We start from the raw sequence: 20,049 nt of genomic DNA, 5'->3' as shown, positions 1-20,049 counted from the left end.
AAAAAGGGTAAAACCTCCCTAGAGAAAAGTATAGTGTTTCCGTAGCCCAAATTGTAATTACTCATATTTTGTCCAGCATTCAATGGGAAACAGCCATGTACACAAGGAGACAACACAATGTGATAGGAAACCCAGAAAAATAAGATACCACTTTCACCATACAAGGGACTGCTGACACATTCACCAAATGTTGTAACTTCAGTGGTCTGAAAATGACCTGCTCCTGAGGGACAGCTCTAGTCACCTCCTCAGATGATGTCCACGGCCAGATGCTCAGTCTCTAAGGCAAGGTAGCACATCCAGAGCTGCTTAGGGTGTTCTGTAATTCTCTGCAGCAGAGGACATGGCTTTGTGCCAAGCTCTAAGGAGATAGTGCCAGGGACCCCCCCCCCCCCACACACACACACAGTCTCAGCTACCAAGTACGTACCACTCTAGCTCTATTGGACCTTCCAAATTATGTGGCCCAAGTGCAGGACAGCTTGCGCCACAAACTGGATTGGTGCAGAACCTTCCTTTGCTTTGGGCCTCACTCAACACCAACAGACTTCCAAGCTTCCCAGTAAATGAATAGTGGTCATATTAAATATGGTCTATGCTGCCTCCCAAATCCAAAAGGCAGAAAACTGTATTTTCTATTTCTGCATAACAAATGAACACAAAATTTAAAACAATAAATTTAGCAGCTTCATGTCACAGTCTCTGAGGGGTCAGGAACACCCGTGTGCCTTAGCCCTGTGCCTCTGATTCATGGTCCCTCACAAAGTTGAAGTCAAGGTGTCTGCCAGGGCTGTGGTTTCATCAGAAGTCTTGTCTGGGGGACAGTCCATTTCCCAGCTCATACGAGGCTATTGGAAGGATTCACTCTCCGAGGGTCACTGGGTTTAGGGCTTCTGTTCTCACTGGCCATTGGCAAAAGGCCTCCCTGAGGGGTCATGGGGACCCCTGTACAGGGCAGCTCATATGGCAGCTGGCTTCCCTGGGGCAAGTGGATAGGAGGGCATGTAAGAGGGAAGCCACAGGCTCTTTGAAACCACATATTGTGTGATTCTATTTATATGAAATGTCCACAACAGGCAAATCCAGAGACAGTAAGTAGATTAGTAGTTGCTGGGGGCTGGTGTTGTGGAGAGAATGGGGAATATTAATGGGTATGAAGTTTCCTTCGGGGACACTGAGAATGTTCTGGAACTAGATGGTTGTGGTGATTACCCAACACTGCAAAGGTACTAAGTGGTACTGAAGTATCCACTTTAAGGTAGTTAAAATGGTGAATTTTGTGGGTTTCTTATCATGAAAAAAAATTGTGTTTGTTCCTCCATAAATGTGGTTATTCATGTCAAAAATGGCTGTTTGTTGGTGTCCGTGTCTCTCCAGTCGCCGGGCTCCCCAACCCCTGCAGTCTTGTTGAACTTTGTTGAATCTGTGAAACAATAGCAGGAGTCCAAACATTAAGACTGCACAAGGGCGCCTCGGTGGCTCAATGGGTTAAGCCTCTGCCTTAAGGGTCCTGGGAGCAAGCCCCGAATTGGGCTCTCTGCTCAGTGGGGAGCCTGCTTCCCTCTCTCTCTCCATCTACCTCTGCCTACTTGTGATCTCTCTCTCTGTGTCAAATAAATAAATAAAATCTTAAAAAAAAAAAAAAGACTGCACAAGAAAGTATTCTATTGCTCGCAACCCTCTACCTCATTCCCATCCACCCAACCTCACGTAGGTAGCCAACCTAGTTAGTTTCTGGTTTATCCTTTCTGAGCTTCCTCTGGCAAAAACAAGCAGGTGTGTGGATATTTCTTCCCTATACTGAAGCCAGCACTGCGCACATTCCCCTGCACCCTGCTCCTTCGAGCCAACAATCCATCCTGGAAATCTTCCATTAGTTTACAGGCATCCTCTTATGCTTTCCTACAGGTTGGTGGGGCCCCGTGGGTGGACTGACTGCGGCTCATTTAATCAGTGTCCATACACGGGCATTCAGTCTCCAGCTCTGCGATTGTAAATTGGGCTGCACCGAACAATCGTGCACACTTGTATTTTACTGTTCGTGGTGGTATGCCTTCAGGGTTGACTCCTGGGGTGGACTGCCAAATACCGTTTTGCTGGGTATAGCCAGATCTTCCTTCATAATGGTTGACAATTTGACATCCCCACCAGCAATGTGTGGGCATCTCTCTTGCTTACAGCCTTGTCAATAGAATATGCCATTCGAGTTTGGATTTCTGCTCATCTAATCTGAGAAACGGGACCTCAGTGTGGTCTTAATTTGCATCTTTCCTAATTCAAGTGAGGTGGAACATCCCTTTCTATATCCCAGGATCATATTTATATACTCTTACGTCACTTCATTCTTCATGCATCTTCCTATCTGCTTTTTTTTAAAACTATTTTCAACTCTATTTTTTGAGATTTTATTTATTTATTAGAGACAGAGAGAGAGAGAGAGCACAAGCAGGGAGAGAGGCAGAGGGAGAAGCAGAAGCAAACTCCCTGCTGAGCAGAGAGCCTGATGCGGGGCTTGATCCCTGGACTCTGGGATCATGACCTGAGCTGAAGGCAGACACTTAAGCGACTGAGCCACCCAGGCGCCCCCTATCTGGTTTCTGATCTTTTTTCCCCTTAGTGTGTCCATTCTTTATTAGAGAGATCAACCTTCACCTGTGATGTATGTGCAAATACCTTGTCCTTGTCTCTCACCTGTCCTTCCGTCTCCACTATGCAACCGTGCTTTGACACTAACAACCCTTTCCTTCATCCCTCTGACTTTTGAATCATTGTGGGGAAGACTTTCCCATACACAGTTTTGGAGAAATTCACCCAAGTTTTCTTCCCATACCCTGTTTGGTTTCACTTCTTACATTCACATTTCTGATGGGGGTCCCTCTGTGTGTGTAACTTAGGGTATAGACCCAGTGTGACCTTTCTCTAAGTGGCTGCCTGGTTGAACCAACACTGCTGTTCAAAAAACCCATCTTGGTTCCACGGACTTGAGATACACCTTTTTTTTTTTCCCATAAGATTTAATTATTAATTTATTTTTGCAGGAGAAAGAGCACACACACAGGAGTCGGGGAGGGAAGGGCGGAGGGAGAAGCACACTCTCCACTGAGCAGGGAGCCCGAGGCGGGGCTCAATCCCAGAACCCTGGGATCTTGACCTGAGCCGAAGGCAGACCCTTCACTGACAGAGCCCCCCATATGCCCAAGATACACCTTTTATCACACCTGAGTTTCCACACGCACTTGGGTTTCAGGGTTTCCTGCTCCACTGCACGGGCTGCCCGCTGCTGTGCCTGCTGCACTCTTCTCCGCAGGAGGCTTTACAGTGTGCCATGAGACCAAGCAGGACTCTCGTCCTGTGCTCCTTCACTTTTCCTCCACATGTAGTTTTCCATGACTCCGGTGCCGACTTGTGGAGCTCCAGAGAAGCAGCTTGTTGGTATTTTTCTTGGGATTATCTTAGATTTAAAATTAATTTAGGCAAGCCAAAACGAACAGCAGACCACAGGAAAATCAGAAAAGACACAACCGTTCTAAGCCTTGAGCTCTATAGTCACATACTTTGCAAGGACACTTAGAAGGAAAATAGAAAACTTGGAAACTGCCAAGTTTCCAAGTAGATTAACTCCTCTTATAAAGGCACTTGTCAAAACTGCTATCAAAAAAACAAAAACAAAGGGGCATCTGGGTGGCTCAGTGGGTTAAAGCCTCTGCCTTCGGCTCAGGTCATGATCCCAGGGGTCTTGGGATTGAGCCCCGCGTCCGGCTCTCTGCTCAGTGGGGAGCCTGCTTCTTCCCTTCTCTCTCTCTGCCTGCCTCTCTGCCTACTTGTGATCTGTCAAATAAATATTTAAAACAAAAACAAAAACAAAACAAACAAAACATGACAAAGAGAGGTGATGAAGTTGAAAATAGTCCTGACCATTAAAACAATAGCATCTGGGGGTGCGTGGGTGGCTCAGTGGGTTAAAGCCTCTGCCTTTGGCTCAGGGCATGATCTAAGGGTCCTTGGATCAAGCCCCGAATTGGGCTCTTTGCTCAGCAGGGAGCCTGCTTCTGTCCCCCCGCCCCGCCTCTCTGCCTACTTGCGATTTCTGTCAAATAAATAAATAAAATCTTAAAAAAAAACAATAGCAACTGATAACATTTTTTAGGGAGTGGGAAACTTTCTACTTTTTGGAGCAGAGTTGGTCTTTATGTTAAAGTGGACGTGTACCAACTCTCTTTAATAACTCATTGTTGTCCAGGTTGTGTGTTGTTTTGCTTTTTTTACTTTTTATATATAAAGAACTAAAAATAAGGGAGAATAAAGTAATAAATTGGTGGATATAATTTTAAAAAATAAATTAACTTAGGCAAAATGGACATCTTTATGATGCTGTCTTCCCAGAACAGGCCTGTCTCAGTGGTTTGTGTCTACTTCTGTGTCTTTCGTGTTTTAAAGTTTTGTCCGCTCTAGGTCTTGCATAGATCTTGTTGGGTTTATCCCTAAGTATTTTGTCTTCACTGTCATTGTGAATGGGAATTTGCTCTTTGTATCTTCTGATCATTTATGGCAATGAGGGCTATTGATTCCAGTGTGTTTTGTATCTTGTCACCGCTTGAAATTCTTACATTGTTAGAGGAGCTACATACGTTTTATGATCTTATGGAAATTATATCTCACGTCCTACTTTACTGAGCACTATGTTACAGAGATCTGAGATACTACACTTGTTTTCTCCTTTTCTCCAGATCTCTATTCCCTAGTACTCAGTCTGGGCCCAGTGCCGGGTCTTCATTCCGTCTCCCTCTCTTCCACTTTGTGATTTCATCTGTTGCCATGGCTTTCCATCCACCATATGCCAGTGACTCTAAATCCTGTTTCTGGTCTCAACCCTGCCCCCTGGACTCGCTTACCCACCTGCCTACATGGCTTCTCTACACAGCAGTCTCTCTCAAAAAGAACACGCTCATAGCCCAACTCTGGATTCTTCCTTTCAAACCTCTTCCCTTGCTCACTACCCTGCCCACCCCCCACAGAGCCTAAGTGCCACCAAGAAAAGCAAGGTGCTATCCCCACTCCTCTCAGTCACCCTGTACATCTTGTTAACTTAACAGCAACAGACTTTCCACGTCCCCTGCCCCCATCCATTTCAGGGATCCACAACCAGGCACCCAGGTCACCCACTCTGTTCTCCTAATGCATTCTCTACCTTACCATGACCAGAAATACTTTAGGTTGTGGATCAGATTACTGTATCATTCATTTTGAGAGTAACATGTTTGTAATTTTTTTAACGTATTGTTTATGCCCAACATGGGGCTTGAACTCACAATGCTGAGATCAAGAGTCACATGGTCTACGGATGGAGCCCCCAATGTGTGTAATCTGATTATTTGATCATTTCATTTTTTTAAAAAGATTCATTTATTTGAGAGAGACAGGGTGCATGTGAGCAAGGGGAGGGGCAGAGGGAGAGAGAATCTCAAGCTCTGTGCTGAGCATGGTGCCCAACGTGGGGATTGATCGCAGGACCCCAAGATGATGACCTGAGACAAAACCGAGAGTCCACGCTTCACCAGCTGAGCCCCCTGGCGCCCTCCATGTCCATAAATTAAAATTCCCTCAAAGATTCCTCAGCATCCTACGGCCTGGTAGCTAGTCTCCACATCTGCCAGGTGGGAGCCTCATACCGGTCTCGTAACTAAGCCACGTAATAGCACAACCATACAAGTGCCAACCTCACAACAGGAGAGCACATCAAGTCTGCACGTGCTGTATTCCTTCCGGCCACATCTGAGGTGCGATCACATGCAATGGCTCTGGAATTCATTACTGTGATGAAGTTCATGCTTTTGGAAGCAACGTGTACTGAGGCCGACTTCCCTACTCTCTGGATAACCACAGCAAACAAAGCAGTGTGGGTGTGGATATGGGGGAGGCTGGGGGGCAGCACCGATACGGGCTGTGCTTTCTGCTCAGTTTTGCCGTGAAACCCAAAGCTGCTCTAAAAAATCCATTTACCAAGTAAAGAAAGGTCAAATCCCAAATGATTCTGCTCCGGGCTTATAGCTGAAATAAATAACCATCGGGAAACATGACGATGGTGCCCTGTCTGCCGCCGTTGCAGCAGGAATTCCAACCACACACATCCAGCGCAACTTCTGCCAAACACTCCTGGGCGCCCCCTACGGGTCTCTAGTCTCAAGTCAGTAAAACTGCTTTCCTAATTTACAATTTTCCTAATTCAGCAAAAATGACAGTGATACTGTTTTCTCCACTTGTCGTGCTTCCTACAAACTCCATCTCACCCTTGGATACTGAGATGGATCTGATCCTGTCCACTAAGGTTACCGCGGCCTCAAGCTCAGCAGGCTCCCGGCACAGACACACCACTGTGGCAGGGTTCCAGGCTCAGAACAAGTTTAAGAACCCCTGCTTTAGCCAAACCTTGCAAGGGTCACCGCCCTCCATGAGACAGGAGTATATGACAGCGGGGAGATGGGCGGGAGGGCATATGCCGCAACAGACCAAAGAGTCTGCCTGTGGCCAGGGCTCTGTAGCTGGCAGTGTGGGACAGCAGCTTGAGGACCCACCTGTGGTGGGAGGCGAATGACACGAACACTCAGCCAAATGACAGCCATGATCTCACATCTGGGCAGCACATATGCAGCAACAGCTGGTCGCTCAATACAGAGAACCTGACCTTTTCCCTGGCGTCCCATAAGCTTCCTGAGTGCTATGGAAACAGCGGCCCTTCTCAATGCTCTCCTTCTCCAGGGAATGTTCACAGGAGAGCAGGAAGGGAGACACTGGCCCACAGATACTCTTAGTGCACTTTCTTCTTAAGATTGAGCCAAAGCGAAGCTATTTACACAAGGAGCTTTATTTCAGTTCAGAATGATAATTTTACAGAATGTAAAATTAACCAACTGTCCTGCCTGTTGGCATGTTTTTGTTGTTACTGTTGTTTTACTAAAGACCATTTTAAAAGGTTGCTTTTGTAGTATTTATTTCAAGAAAATCTTAGCTGGTGGTGCATTCAAAAGAGAAGACCTCATCACCTCGAACAAGGGTGTGCATAAACTCTGCAACTGTGGGTTTGGGCAGAGCTCCCCTTAATGTCCTAGAGAGGCAGACACACTCAGACAAAAAAATTAGAAACCAACAGCAAACCACCTCTTGCCTCAGCCGGATACTCTCCTCCCCTCTGCACCTTCTACACTCTCTACCACCATCAGAAGTCTACATCATTTCAGGAAAATACAGACAAGCAAATCAACACCTCCCTGCGGAAAGTTTTTGGCAGACCAAATAGAGAAGTTGGACCTGTTTCCCTCAGCACGTTCCTCAGAACACACCACCACCACCTCCAGACATCTGCAACACTGGACGAATGCCAGAGACCCTGACTCTCAGACCGGAAGCTTAGAGAACCAAGGCCAGTTCAGCCACTGACCAGTTTCAAGCCTATGTTTTGAGTTTGGTCTTAGGCTTATTGCAAAGAATGAATACGGGAGATTAATTTAAAATACATTTAAAATATCCCCAATCCCTCCCATCATGGATGACTTACAAACGCTGACATGGGGCTGATGGCTCTTGTATCCACTCTCCCTGTGACACTGCACCTGACTTCCCCAAAGCAACCAACATTCCCATCAGCCCTCACCACCATCCAGATGGACGGCCTCTGGTGATGCCTTGTGAACGTCTGATGTTGCAGCTTGCACGCCGCTGGGCAGGCAGCGCCCAGTCCCTCCAGGCTGCAGTCTAGAGGCCAGACACCAGGAACCAGGGGCAGCCTGGCTCTGGGCCTCACCCAGGAAGAGCTGGTTGGTGCCAGCCCAAAGCCAACTCAGGGAAAAGAAGGCAGGCAACCCAAGCAGGGAGCGTTACCTCCCATGGCACTTGTCACCTGCTGACTGGGTCCGGGTGCCAAGATAGACTCGGGGCACCCACTTTGTGTCTGTCCAAGCCAGCAAGAAAACACCCAGCTTATACATCAACAGTCACTCCCATCAGCCACAAATCCAAATTCCCTAGGACAAAGTAGGCAAGACACCCTCAAAAGGTTGGCTTTTATGCCCACTTGTCTAGGAGAGGAGGGGGTGGTGGGTTTGCGGGCTGGGAAGAGGACCCAGGACAGAGAGTGAACACTGGAGGCCCATGCCTCTCAGCAAAGCTTCAGGTTTCCGTCTGAAACATCCAACCTGAGCTTCCAAGGACCCTCTGCCCTGGAGAAGATGTTTGATGGCAGGGAACACACAGGATGCCGTGGCACCTGTTAATAGAACACCACTCACGCCCAATCACCCCTGTGGCTGTCTGCAAGTCAACTACAGCCAACAGGTTCCAGCTTGCTCCAGGTCCTCCTCAAGTGGCTGAGCAAATGCAATCCCATCCTGCTTGGGAAGCTCCTCCTACCGCCTGGTGCTTCTCAAACATTGCCACAGAAGCACCCAACAGATAAGGAAAGTGAGTCCCTTCCTACCTTGCACAGATGAACACAGATCACAAAACCGTGTTACATTTTTCTCAAAAATGCATGCAAACTTCTAACACTAAAAAAATGTAACATGCTGGAGAGCACCTGGGTGGTTCAGTTGGTTAAGTGTCTGCCTTCCGCTCAGGTCATGATCCCAAGGTCCTGGGATCAAGCCCTGCTTTGGGCTCCCTGCTCAGCAGAGAATCAGGCTGCTTCTCCCTCTGCTGCTCTTCATGCTTGTGCTCACTCTTTGTCTCTCAAGCAAAACAAAAAAACCCCGAAACGGTTTAAAAAAAAAAAAAGAAAGAAATGGGGGGCACCTGGGTGGCTCAGTGGGTTAAGCCTCTGCCTTCAGCTCAGGTCATGATCTCAGGGTCCTGGTATCAAGCCCCCGCATCAGGCTCTCTGCTCTGCAGTGAGCCTGCTTCCCTCTCTGCCTTGCTGCCTACTTGTGATCTGTCAAATAAATAAATAAAATCTTAAGAAAAAAAAAAAAAGAAATATAATGCCAGCCACCTACCTGTTTCTAAAGTTTCTAGTAGCCACAGTTAAAACAAGAACAGGTAAGATTAACTTTATTGCTTTATTTAATCCATCATACCCAAAATATTAGCATTTCGACATGTAAATAATAACTTCAACAATCACATACTTTTTTGGTATTGTCTTCAAAGCTCAGTGTTTTTGATTCTCAATTTGCGTATTATGTTTTCATAAGAAAGGGCTGACCTGTATTTAAAATTTATAGATGAAAGAAGACTCACATACCATAGTTAACATACTGAAGAGTTTTCTAAAAAGCACAACAAGTTAATTGCCTTTAAGTTAAATGCAACTAAAAATTCAACCCCAGTTGGGCCGAATGCATTTCCCATGCTCCATAAACTGTGGCTAGTGACCATGTACTGTACAGCACAGATACAGAGAAGTTATTTGTCCAAGTGGGGTCCCCAGACCGGCAGCATCAGCTGGGAACTTGCTAGAAGTGCAAATTTTCAAGGCCCACCAGCCCCACAGAACCAGAAGACTCTGGGAGTGGGACCAGCACCCTTCAGAGGAGCCTTCCACACAACTATGAGCCTGGGAAGTGAGAGAACCACTGGTCCAGAACACGCACCACCAACTAAGCCCACAGAAATAGTTCTGATCACCTATTTTTGGAATGGAAACTGAACAGAAGCCTCTCCCAGCTTTGCATTTTGAGGCTCTGAAAGCAGAAGTCATCGCCTGGACAGGAGCAAGGGGAGATCTGGATGTTTAGGTGGATGACCAGTGGGTTAAGATCAGAACCCAACTCAAATGACATCTTGCTTCAGTTTCCCAGTGTCCAGGGTCGCAGGACCTGGGGATCCTTCATGGACTGAGGCTGACAGTGTAAGCCCAGCACTTGAGTCTGTATGGCCACAGAGCTGTTTGCTCAGTTGAATCTGTTGAAGAGGAATCAACAGGGACTGTGTGTTGGGGCCACCTCTGAACAAGGACCTTAAAATTAACACAGTAGGCCCACGGCCTCCCCGACCTTTCCTGGGCTCAGGTACCTCAGCCACAAGATGAAGACAGAATAAATCAGCTGTGTGGTTGTGTAAGTGACAGAGGCTTCCAGAAAACTGGGTTGTTCTTGAGGGACTCAGGCCAGGGCAGAGCCTCCCTCTGAAGGATCCAAGTGCGCCAGATCAACCTTTATGTCACTTTATGTGGAGGAAGCAGGTTGATGGAGTAGCTTTAGCCTAACTTAGAATATCAAAATCCTTCTGTTTATTCTGCCAAAACACGTACATTTCCTGGGAAAGTTTTAATGGCATTCCACACTGCCTGCGAGGAGAAGTACAGAGCCACTATAGCGCCAACACTACCTGCCCTGCTACAGTGATACACACAAGCCACCATGCCACTGTGGGCTGACACAGTCCCATCACCTCTTTACTTTCCACCTGAAAGAGAAGAGAAGAACAGCTTATTTTTTTAGGTCCGTCTTGATTAACCAGGAGCAAATGATCACACAAAAGTACTAGGCTAAATAAGATTTTGACAACCAGCTGTAGACCTGTTACTGCTAGATACGGTCTGTGCTGGAATGAACTGCGCTGGTAACTCGGGGCCAGAGAAGACTCATATCCAGATCTCTCAGCCTTCTTTACACTGAGCCGACGGACAAGCACATCATTTTTTTTTTTTTCTAAAGATTTTATTTATTTATTTGACAGACAGAGATCACAAGTAGGCAGAGAGGCAGGCAGAGAGAGAGGAAGGGAAGCAGGCTCCCTGCTGAGCAGAGAGCCCGATGCGGGATTCGATCCCAGGACCCTGAGATCATGACCTGAGCCGAAGGCAGCGGCTTAACCCACTGAGCCACCCAGGCGCCCCGAGCACATCATTTTAACCGGTCAGTTGTTAACAGTACTACAATGACTGCAGTGCTGGTCACTCAGACAAGAACCACGGCCCCTGGTACAAAGCACCTGCCCTTGTGCATGCCGTCTAGACCCATACCTGAGTCGCCGAGCCAGCCAACTGGTGGACAGTGTGTTTAACGCTCCCAACGGCTTGGATTCAGAGGCTCGGGCAGCTGCGCACCTATATAGAAAGGTCAGACCAACAGTCATCGACCCCTTCATGGCTCACCTGGAGAGCTGCGTGTGCAGCGACCTGAGAAACTACCAGGAACGAAAAGGTAAACTTTAGCATTCTACGGCCAGTTCAGGCAAACGTTTTCACTGACTTGAGGAAGGTGCTCTGTTACGTGAACGGGTTGAATTACGTCCCCAGCAAAGTGATAGCCTCACAGTCTTAAACACTTAAGACCTCAGAATGTGACATTTAGAAGGAAGGTCATCACAGTTGAAATGTGCTCAGATTGGAGAAGGGCGGGACCCTGACCCAGTATGACCATGTCCTCATAAAATGGGGACATCTGGACATAGACACACAAGGAAAACTTAAGTGATGGACACACAGGTTGGGGGGAGAGATGCCCACAGCCCAAGTATGCCAAGGAATGCCAGCAAAGTACTTGTAGCTTGGGCGCAGCCTGGAACCGGCTTACCCCAGAGCCTCCGGGAGGAGCCCGCCCCGCCACACGTCTGTCTCAGACTTGTGCCTCCAAGAGCAGGGAGACTAAACTGCTGATGAAGGTGCTTTGTTTTGGCAACCACAGGAAAAAACACAACTAAAATCCAACTTTAATTTAAAATCCAATTTTAATTTAGATTATACTCATCCAAACTCCTACAACAAATATTCCACCTCAACAACTTAGTTTGGTAAATGCTCAGAGTCGCCCTATCCCCACCACGGGGGTCAGGCGGTCCCATGGGTGTCCCTGTACATGAGCCAGCACGTCACAGGCAGCCTCGCTTCTCACCCGGCTGCGCCGATGGGGCGGCCCCCGTGCTTGCAGCCGTGATCCAGAGGGTGTCTATGCTGAATACAGAAACTCCCGTGGCACTGGTCACAAGCCACCTGCATCATCTCTTTCTTCCTGCACCCCTCTTTTGAGCACCGGAACGTAAAAATCTGAGAAAGCAAGAATTGTTTCAATAAGCAATTATTTAACAAGCCCCAATAAGACTACCAACATTTAAACGAGAAATGGTTCTTAGCTACAGGGAATGAAGAGGGCAAGATTTCATTCAAACAGGTGAGTACTAAGGGGATGGCAAAGTTTTTTTTTTTTTTTTTGTCTTTTTTATTTATTTGACAGACAGATCACAAGTAGGCAGAGAGACAGGGAGAGAGAGACAGGAGGAGGAGGCAGGCTCCCTGCTGAGCGGAGAGCCCGATGCGGGACTCGATCCCAGGACCCTGAGATCATGACCTGAGCCGAAGGCAGAGGCTTTAACCACTGAGCCACCCAGGCGCTCCAGGGGATGGCAAAGTTTTCACAAACACAAAAGAAGCATCTTAAGTTGGGGATTCATGTGGGACGACTGGAGGTGTTCTCAGGCCAAACAAAACAAAACACCACACATACAAAAAAACCCTCCACAGGAGTGGGGACCAGGGACACAAAGAGAAGGTGGCCAAGACTGTGGAATCATGCCAGTTATACAGAAGGCAGCTGGTTCCAGGGGCTCTGGACACATTCCATGGAGCTGAAGAATCTGTAGTCTCTATACCTGTTATGTTTCTGGGGTTCGGGTTTTTTTTGCAGGGGGCAGTCGGGATGGGGTGAAGGAGTGATATAAATTCCCAGGCACTGCCGACTCTGTAAAGCAAGGATGCTGGCCAAAAGGTACCCATCTAGAAGCCCAAGGGCAGCTCTCCAGCAAAGATGGGTAGGCATGGGCTGCCTCGAGCGACTGGAGCATGTGCACACAGCGCAGGCATGCAGGGGTGGGGACAGGGGATGGACTTGGGTCCCGAATCTGGGGTGAGCCAAGAACAAGGAAGACCCTGTCAACTGACCCTGTCAGTTTAGGAGGAAAGGATGGCAAGTGCAGATGTGGTCTTAGATAGAGGCAGGCAGGTTTTAGAAGTTCCAGAATGACTGGAGGGCAAAGCCCTAAGGACTCACAGCGAGAATGGGGTTGTGGAGGGGGATTGGGGTTGGCTGGTGAATAAAAGGTTTTGGGCGCTAGGCTAAGGCATACAGAGCTTATTCTGTCATGCTGGAGGCTGAAAACAGCAAGGAGGGGTTAACAAAACTTCTGCTTATTACGTTAAATAATGTAACATAACCAGGTAGTTCATAACTATAAACCAGGATTCATGACTGGAAACTGAGATTTAAGCCTGACAAATGCCCATTTCCTGAAGTCTCGAGCTCCTTGAAAGCCCATATGCTATTTTGGAGAGCAACAAGAAAGAAGGAAGAAGGAACAAGAAGCTGGGCATCTCGGAAAAACAACCTGAGTAACCTGGTAGGGCCTTTGAGAAGGGCAAGCCGTAGAGCTGGCTGAGACCAAACCCCAGGAAGGCCTGAGCATCTGAGAATCTGCAGTCTGAGGGGAGAGGCACGCATTACGTGCTGTCAACCAAGGGCAAGTTCAGTTTGAGGGTCCTTGGACTTCTGGTTAAGGAAGGAGAACTGAACACGTATACTGGCTCTGACCCCTGAAATACAATGAAAATGACAAGAAGCAGATTTTCTGAAAAGGGATAAACCCACAAGGACCAAGATAAGGAGGGAAAAAAAAAAAAAAAAAACAGTTACAAGATTTTAGGGGAAAAAAGCACTCAAGCATAATGAACCTGGCAGATACAAGAAAGCCAAACTGTAAGCTGGTGGGGAAGGTCAAGAAACACCTCTATTCATAAACAAAACTCCCAACATCTCTGAAACCGACTGTAGCAGCCGCTCAGGGTGCCATGGGACCACCACAGGAGTGGCAGCTTGTCTGAGAACAGACCTGCAGTGCTGCACCTGAGCCCAGCAGCAGACGCACTGAGAGAGGCTGCTGGCCTGGGAGGGCCAGCAATGGGCAGGGGGAGCACAAGAAACACGGGATGAGCACTCAGAAGGCAGTAAGGACTTCACGCTCCCTGCGGAGGAGATGCGAGAGCTCTCTCCACCTAGCTCCACAATTCCTGAAGCCACAGCACGCTCTCCAGGCAGGGAACAGAATGCCTTCCGTGGGGAATCCGATTAGCCCGAGAGAAAGACCTGAAATCACAGAGCACAGAAGGTGGACCAGGCAGATGACCCATAACAAAGGCGAGAGTCCAAGCTGCCCCCACAGTGCAAGTGAGCACTCGGCTTCAGCCCAGCTCGTGAGGAGCACGTTCACTGGGACGCACAAGAAACACCCCGGATGCAGAATTCACAGGGAAAGGAAACTTACAGAGGAAATAAGGAAACCTATGCAAGAGGCCCAGCACCCAAGGGACAGGAGTCTAGAGGAAATCAAAGAATCCAAGATAGCATTCCAGATGGAAACACTGGAGCTTCCAGTTTGGAAGGGTCCACTGTCTACAGAGGACGGGAGATGAGAATGGATCCACACAAGGAACAGTCAGGGTGAAGTTTCCAAACTCGGGGATGGGGCAGAGGAGAGGAGGGGTGGGGTGGGGAGAGAGCTTCCAAGCTGCCAGACAGAAAACTGGTCCCACAAAGGCCTAGTGGAGAACAGCTGGGAAATTCCCAGTGAGAAAACAAACCAGCGCCCACAAATATTCAAACAAAGATTCTAAAGCCAGGCTGCTACCCCCCGGCAGCTGAGCAAGGAAGAACAGAGAACAAAGACCCTATGATATACACAACCTCCCATTTATCTTCCATGGTCCTTCACACGTGGAACATATGCCTCTCCCCAAATAAGGGGAAAACTAAGAAAGAAAAACACAAGACAGGAGATCAGAGAGCCCTCGTAAGGGAGATAGATACAGGAAACTAGGATCTAGCGTAAGAGTAATGGAGAGGGAATCTCTCACCTATGGAGAACTGGGACACTGGTCCAGGAGCACACACCATGTCTGCTGGGAGGGAAGGGGTGGCAAGAGACCTGACCACGTGGGAACAGGGGGAGGGAACTCCATGCTCAGCCCACACTGTGGTCAACAGGCAATGACCAAAACTATAGGGAACAAGACAAACTTAAAAGACAACAAGACACACACTTGGAGAAAAAGGAGGTACCCCAAACAAAAAAGATGAGCAAAAAAAAAATCTGCTTCCTGTCATTTTCATTGTATTTCAGGAGGAATCGGAGCCAACAAACAAGTTGAAAGCACCTGCTGTGGAGAATAGGGCCTACTGTGTTTCCTAACATGATTTACTCCAAATGAACAAATGGAGAGCTTTCACACAGATACTAACACTACAAAAGCAAGAACACTGAATGTTCAAATTCTACGTATCTTTTTACATTTTCCTAAAAGGAACTTAGGAAAAGTACACATTAACAGAATGATTCTAGAAACACCTTAACGCTCCATCTTGAGAGAAAAAGGTAAGAATCCTATAAGGGAAACAAATCCCAAAGTAGATTCTGATATTCAGAGTATGTTCATATAACCGTAAGAACCCAAGCCAGGACAACATGGGGAAACACTGACCTGTCACGAAGATTTTCTTTTGTACACAAATGATGAGTACTACAGACCAGTTAGATAATCGACCTTCCCCCGCTAGGGAAAACCAACAGTCACAGAGTGGACATAATTCGTCCTTACCTTCTCTTTCTTCCCAGGATGACAATTACAGTCTCGATCAATGTGCTCACCAACCACCACATCTGGTATCTCTCCCTTTTTTACTGGGACTGGGTTGTTACAAAGTGGGCACACTGGGACCTGAACATCCTAAAAATAATGATATAAGAGAATATTCCAGATTCAGACAATCAAAACTCACAAAATAAAAAGGTACAACAGCATAGTGCACTGAAAATCACATAGGGTACACACACTGATCTTTCGACTACTCATTAGAAGGGGATACAGTTAACACAAAGGATTTACAATAAGGCAGCCCTAAAGATTCAGGATAGAGCCGCCAAAGGTGGAATCCAGTGGAATTTAAACATGACAGACGATTACCTAACTGTGGAAATGACCCTGAAACAATGAGTAAAAGGCAGCCAAGGAGAGAAGCTGGTGAAACTGATCTGGTCTCAGGGCAGCCTGGCTCTGCCCAGCAGCATCTCAGTGAGTGGTGAAGCAGCCCGAAGCCCTCAGAATGGAGAAAAAGAAGAAAACACTAGCCATAAAGACCCTCTGGTTCCTTCCAATTGCCAACAGCCTATCTAATCCTTTTGTGGCTCTCACACGCAGGGAAACTCACTCACCTGACAAGGGAACACAGGGCTAGGCTGAGCTCTCAGGTACATAATGACCAGCCAAGCCCAAGACTGTGTAGCTCTGGAGGGAAGAACAAGGCACCCAGTGGCTGCATGCCCAGCAGTTAAAAAACCTCAGAGCCAAGGCAGGAGCTAAAGAAACTTAGCTCAGCAAGAAAACAGAGGTGACAACTGACATCCAAACAGATAATCACAGAATTAATGGGACCTACTGTCTGTAGGGCTGAGCTGAAGGGTCACCCAGAAGTCAGGTGACAAGTCTGCCAAATTGAGAAATAAAGCATTATTAATGATCTCTAGCCAGACTCTCCCTATCTAGAGACATGGGGAGGTCACAGCCAACAAATAAACTGGGTTGTGTGGCCTAGTCATTGAGGCCTGGTAAATATGAGTCACCCTCCCCCACACCCTCATGATAACCTAGAAAATGCTGGAGGGTCAGACCTTGGCCAACACTAATGAAAGCACGTAATAATGCTAAGTCATTCGTGTTTCTAACTGCCACTAGGGAAGCAGCAGTACAGACCCAAAGAAGTCACTAAAATAACCTATGAACCACCAGAAACAAAATGAATATAGGCTGGGGGCCACGTGCAAAGTCAGTAACAGAGGGATCACACATCTGGACTCACACAGGTTGATTTTCTTAGAGTCCTGTTCATCTTCCCGTTTCTACCAGGTACTATTTGCCACTAAAAAGATTCCCAAGACTGCAAAGTTACCCAGATAAGCATTTTTTTAAAAAAGGTTTTATTTATTTGGCAGACAGAGATCACAAGGAGGCAGAGAGGTAGGCAGAGAGAGAGAGGGGGAAGCAGTTTCCCTACTAAGCAGAGAGCCTGATGCGGAGCTCGATCCCAGGACCCCGGGATCATGACCTGAGCTGAAGGCAGAGGCTTTAACCCACTGAGCCACCCAGGCACCCCCAGATAAGCATTTTTAATACCTCCCAGATTAGATATCTTGTCAAGTATTTCTTGCACTTCACAAAGATACTCCTGTTTTTTTCTCAGCAAAATGAATCAAAGGAACAGAATATTTTAACATGGAAAGCAAGCTTTGAAGGTTTGAAGGTTTAGATACAATCTAACTTCAAGAGCCCCTAAAAATGAAACCTGCTGCTTTAGAGCTGTGCCATCTAGAACTCCCCATGATCGTGGAAACGTGCCACATCTGCACGGTCCAACACAGTAGTCACTGGCCACATATGATTGCTGAACAACTGAAATGTAGCTAATGTGACTGAGAAACTGGATTTTAAGTCTCACTTCATTTGAATGAAATTATTAGCTATATGTGGCTAATGTCTACTACTTGGACAGCACAGCTTTAGACAATGAAAAACAAGACTCCTTGGAATAAAGTATGATAAATTACCTTCGTGAATGCAAAGGGACATTTATGTGCAGCACAAGTAAAATGGGCTTTACAGAAATCTTGTTTACATGCATCACATTTTAAGGGAAGAAAATCTAAAACAAACAAACAAAAAACCATTTTAAAGATCAGGACAAAAATATTCTAGAGCACATTAAACAGGTATTTACCTGTTTCTAATTTACCTATTTCTTTACGCCTACCAAATACATCCTTGAGGAGAAAAACATGTGAGAAAAACATCAGGGATCATAAGTTTCACAATGCCAGCAAAACTGAAGAACTTATAAAGCTATCTTTTCTTTCTTTCTTTTTTTTTTTTTTAATTTAATTTCTTTCTTTTAGAGAGAGGCCGCAGGGGGTAGGGGGAGGGCACAGAGAGAAACTTAAGCAGACTCCCCACTGAGCTCAGGAGCCCAACTCCAGGCTCCTTCTCACCAGCCTGGGCCAAAAACAAAGAGTTGGATGCTTAACTGACCGAGCCACCCAGGTGCCCCTATAAAGCTATCTTCTCAAAAGAGACCCATCCCATGTAATAAACACAAATATATAAGCAGCACACTTGTATCCACTTGGCCCTGGCACCTGGCCTTCAGCAGACGCTGAATAACAATGTTGAACAGAACCGGAACCTCAGGCTAGCCTTTCAATATTGAAAAGGCACCAGAGCCAAGACCCAGAGAATAGCTAATTAATAAAACAGTATGTTCTTCCCGACTAAACAGCCAACAAAACACATTGTCTATCAACATTCTCTTAATAGTGCTTACCTAGCTGTTTGCAAGTTTTTTCTGAACAATGCTTCCCCAAATCAGGGAACTCCATTATTTGGAAGTGTCCAAACACAGATGACAGAGAGATGGATCACCTACAAGAATTAAAACAGTTAGGTAAGGAAAGATGGCCATCATTTCAGTCCCCAGAGTTCATAACTTAGGGCGAAGAAAATAAACATGCTCTGTGGGAAGCGTTCAATGCCCAAGTCATCCTGGGCCCCCACAGGGCACTAAAGCATCACAAATTCTTGCTGCTTTTCAGCAAAGGTAAAAAGAAGTTTGAGTACAAGTATCAGCTCCTTCAGAATCCACCCTATTAGGACAGCCACTGTTTCTTGGGTCTTTTAATTTCCTACTTGAAGAATCTCACCCGGAATTCAGGTTTCCTTTAAACTGTTCTGACTCACGCTGACAGGGGTTTTCCAAATTCAACTTACACAAAGGCCGGCCAAAAGTTGGGCCACAGTTTCATGGAGTGAGTATACTTGTTGACACACACAAAACCGTTGCCAGGCGCCAAATCACGGGAATTAGAAGAGCTTCAGCTCTGTCCCTGCTGTTCTCTACTCCCTCATGCATTGAGGTTTACTCAGAACTTGCTCCCTAATGACAACCCGGAGTTGACGAGGGAGAAGAGCAAGCGCTTAACTCACGTGGAAACCAGGTGGACGAAGGGTGAAGCTACTGCGCTCCAGAGGGAACTGGAGTCTGTTAACAGGCCTCATGAGATCCCTTCCAGGACCTAGCACCCACAACCCTCTCAAGAACCCCTCCTAGAAGTCAGGAACCATTCCGGGCAGCGTACACCGTGCTATCCCCAGCTCCCCCTACCCCGCCAGAAGTCAGGTCCGGAGGGTCCACTCCGGGTAGCGTCTACCGCGCTGTCCCCAGTTCCCCACCCCCAGAAGTCAGGTCCCACTCCGGGGAGCGTCCGCCGTGCTGTCCCCAGTCTCCCCCCCCCCCCCCCCACCGCTCCTCCCCTCGGATCGTGGTTCAGAGTCACTCCTCCGAAGGAGCCTTTGCCCGGACCATCACGGCTTCTCCACACCCTCAGAGAACGCTGTGACTCCCGTCCCAGCATCCACCCACTCCGGTCCCGAGCGCGCACGACGTCTCCACTGCCCGCGCCCCGGAGCGCAATCCCGCGGCAGGTGAGCGCGTCGCTGTCTCATCGGGCCCAGCCCCCGGCCGTGGACTCGTTCGGCTGGCACCTGGAGCCCTCCCCGCCGTGCGACCCGGGGCCCCGCTCCCGTCCCCGGACCTGGCTCTAGTCGGGCGCCCGGGTGGCTGCGGAGGCGAGCAGGAGGCGGCGGAGACGGGAAGATGGATGTCCCTTCCAGCGGCCAGCCGAAGTGCACAAATCCAAAAAGCCGGGGAAAATGGGATCCGACGCGCGGCGCCCCGCCGTCCAAGCCCGCGAGAGTGCGAAGTATCGCATACCGCCGAGGCTCCGGCCATTTATTCGCTTCCTAGCGCTCAGAGAGACGCCGCGGCCCATACCTGCCCGGCGCGCCCCGATAACGTCACCACCCGGCCGGCCAATCCCGCCCCGCGGAGGCTCGGCGTTCCCGGCGCGCCCCGATGACGTCACGGCCCGGCCGGCCAATCCCGACCTCCCGCGGCTCCGTGGACCCGGCACTCCTCGCTCCACCGCCTCCCTTCTCGAACAGTCCGGCCGCTCCTCGGAGCCGCTGAG

General features: G+C 48.0%; 1 protein-coding gene across 3 annotated transcripts; it reads right to left on the bottom strand.

Moving 5' to 3' along the window:
• Positions 1-9,033: 9,033 nt before the first annotated feature.
• On the bottom strand, positions 9,034-19,830 carry ZFAND2A (zinc finger AN1-type containing 2A). Of its 3 annotated transcripts, none has more exons than XM_047713792.1 (7): positions 19,615-19,830; positions 18,348-18,445; positions 17,578-17,672; positions 15,575-15,703; positions 11,826-11,977; positions 10,955-11,038; positions 9,034-10,395 (listed from the first exon to the last, which is right to left on the bottom strand). In XM_047713792.1, the coding sequence occupies exons 2-7, from the start codon at positions 18,400-18,402 to the stop codon at positions 10,377-10,379; spliced, it is 534 nt and encodes a 177-aa protein (XP_047569748.1). In that variant the 5' UTR covers positions 18,403-18,445; positions 19,615-19,830; the 3' UTR covers positions 9,034-10,376. The 3 variants fall into 3 exon arrangements, with proteins under 3 accessions (XP_047569748.1, XP_047569749.1, XP_047569750.1); XM_047713793.1 differs by lacking the exon at positions 19,615-19,830 and adding an exon at positions 19,439-19,530; XM_047713794.1 differs by lacking the exons at positions 9,034-10,395; positions 10,955-11,038 and adding an exon at positions 11,061-11,118.
• Between the last annotated feature and the right edge of the window lie 219 nt (positions 19,831-20,049).

Source organism: Lutra lutra, chromosome 18 (assembly GCF_902655055.1).
Source record: "Lutra lutra chromosome 18, mLutLut1.2, whole genome shotgun sequence".
NCBI classification, from domain to species: Eukaryota; Metazoa; Chordata; class Mammalia; order Carnivora; family Mustelidae; genus Lutra; species Lutra lutra.
The sequence above is the reverse complement of the archived record's forward strand: the minus strand, read 5'-3'. Positions and strand labels throughout refer to the sequence as shown.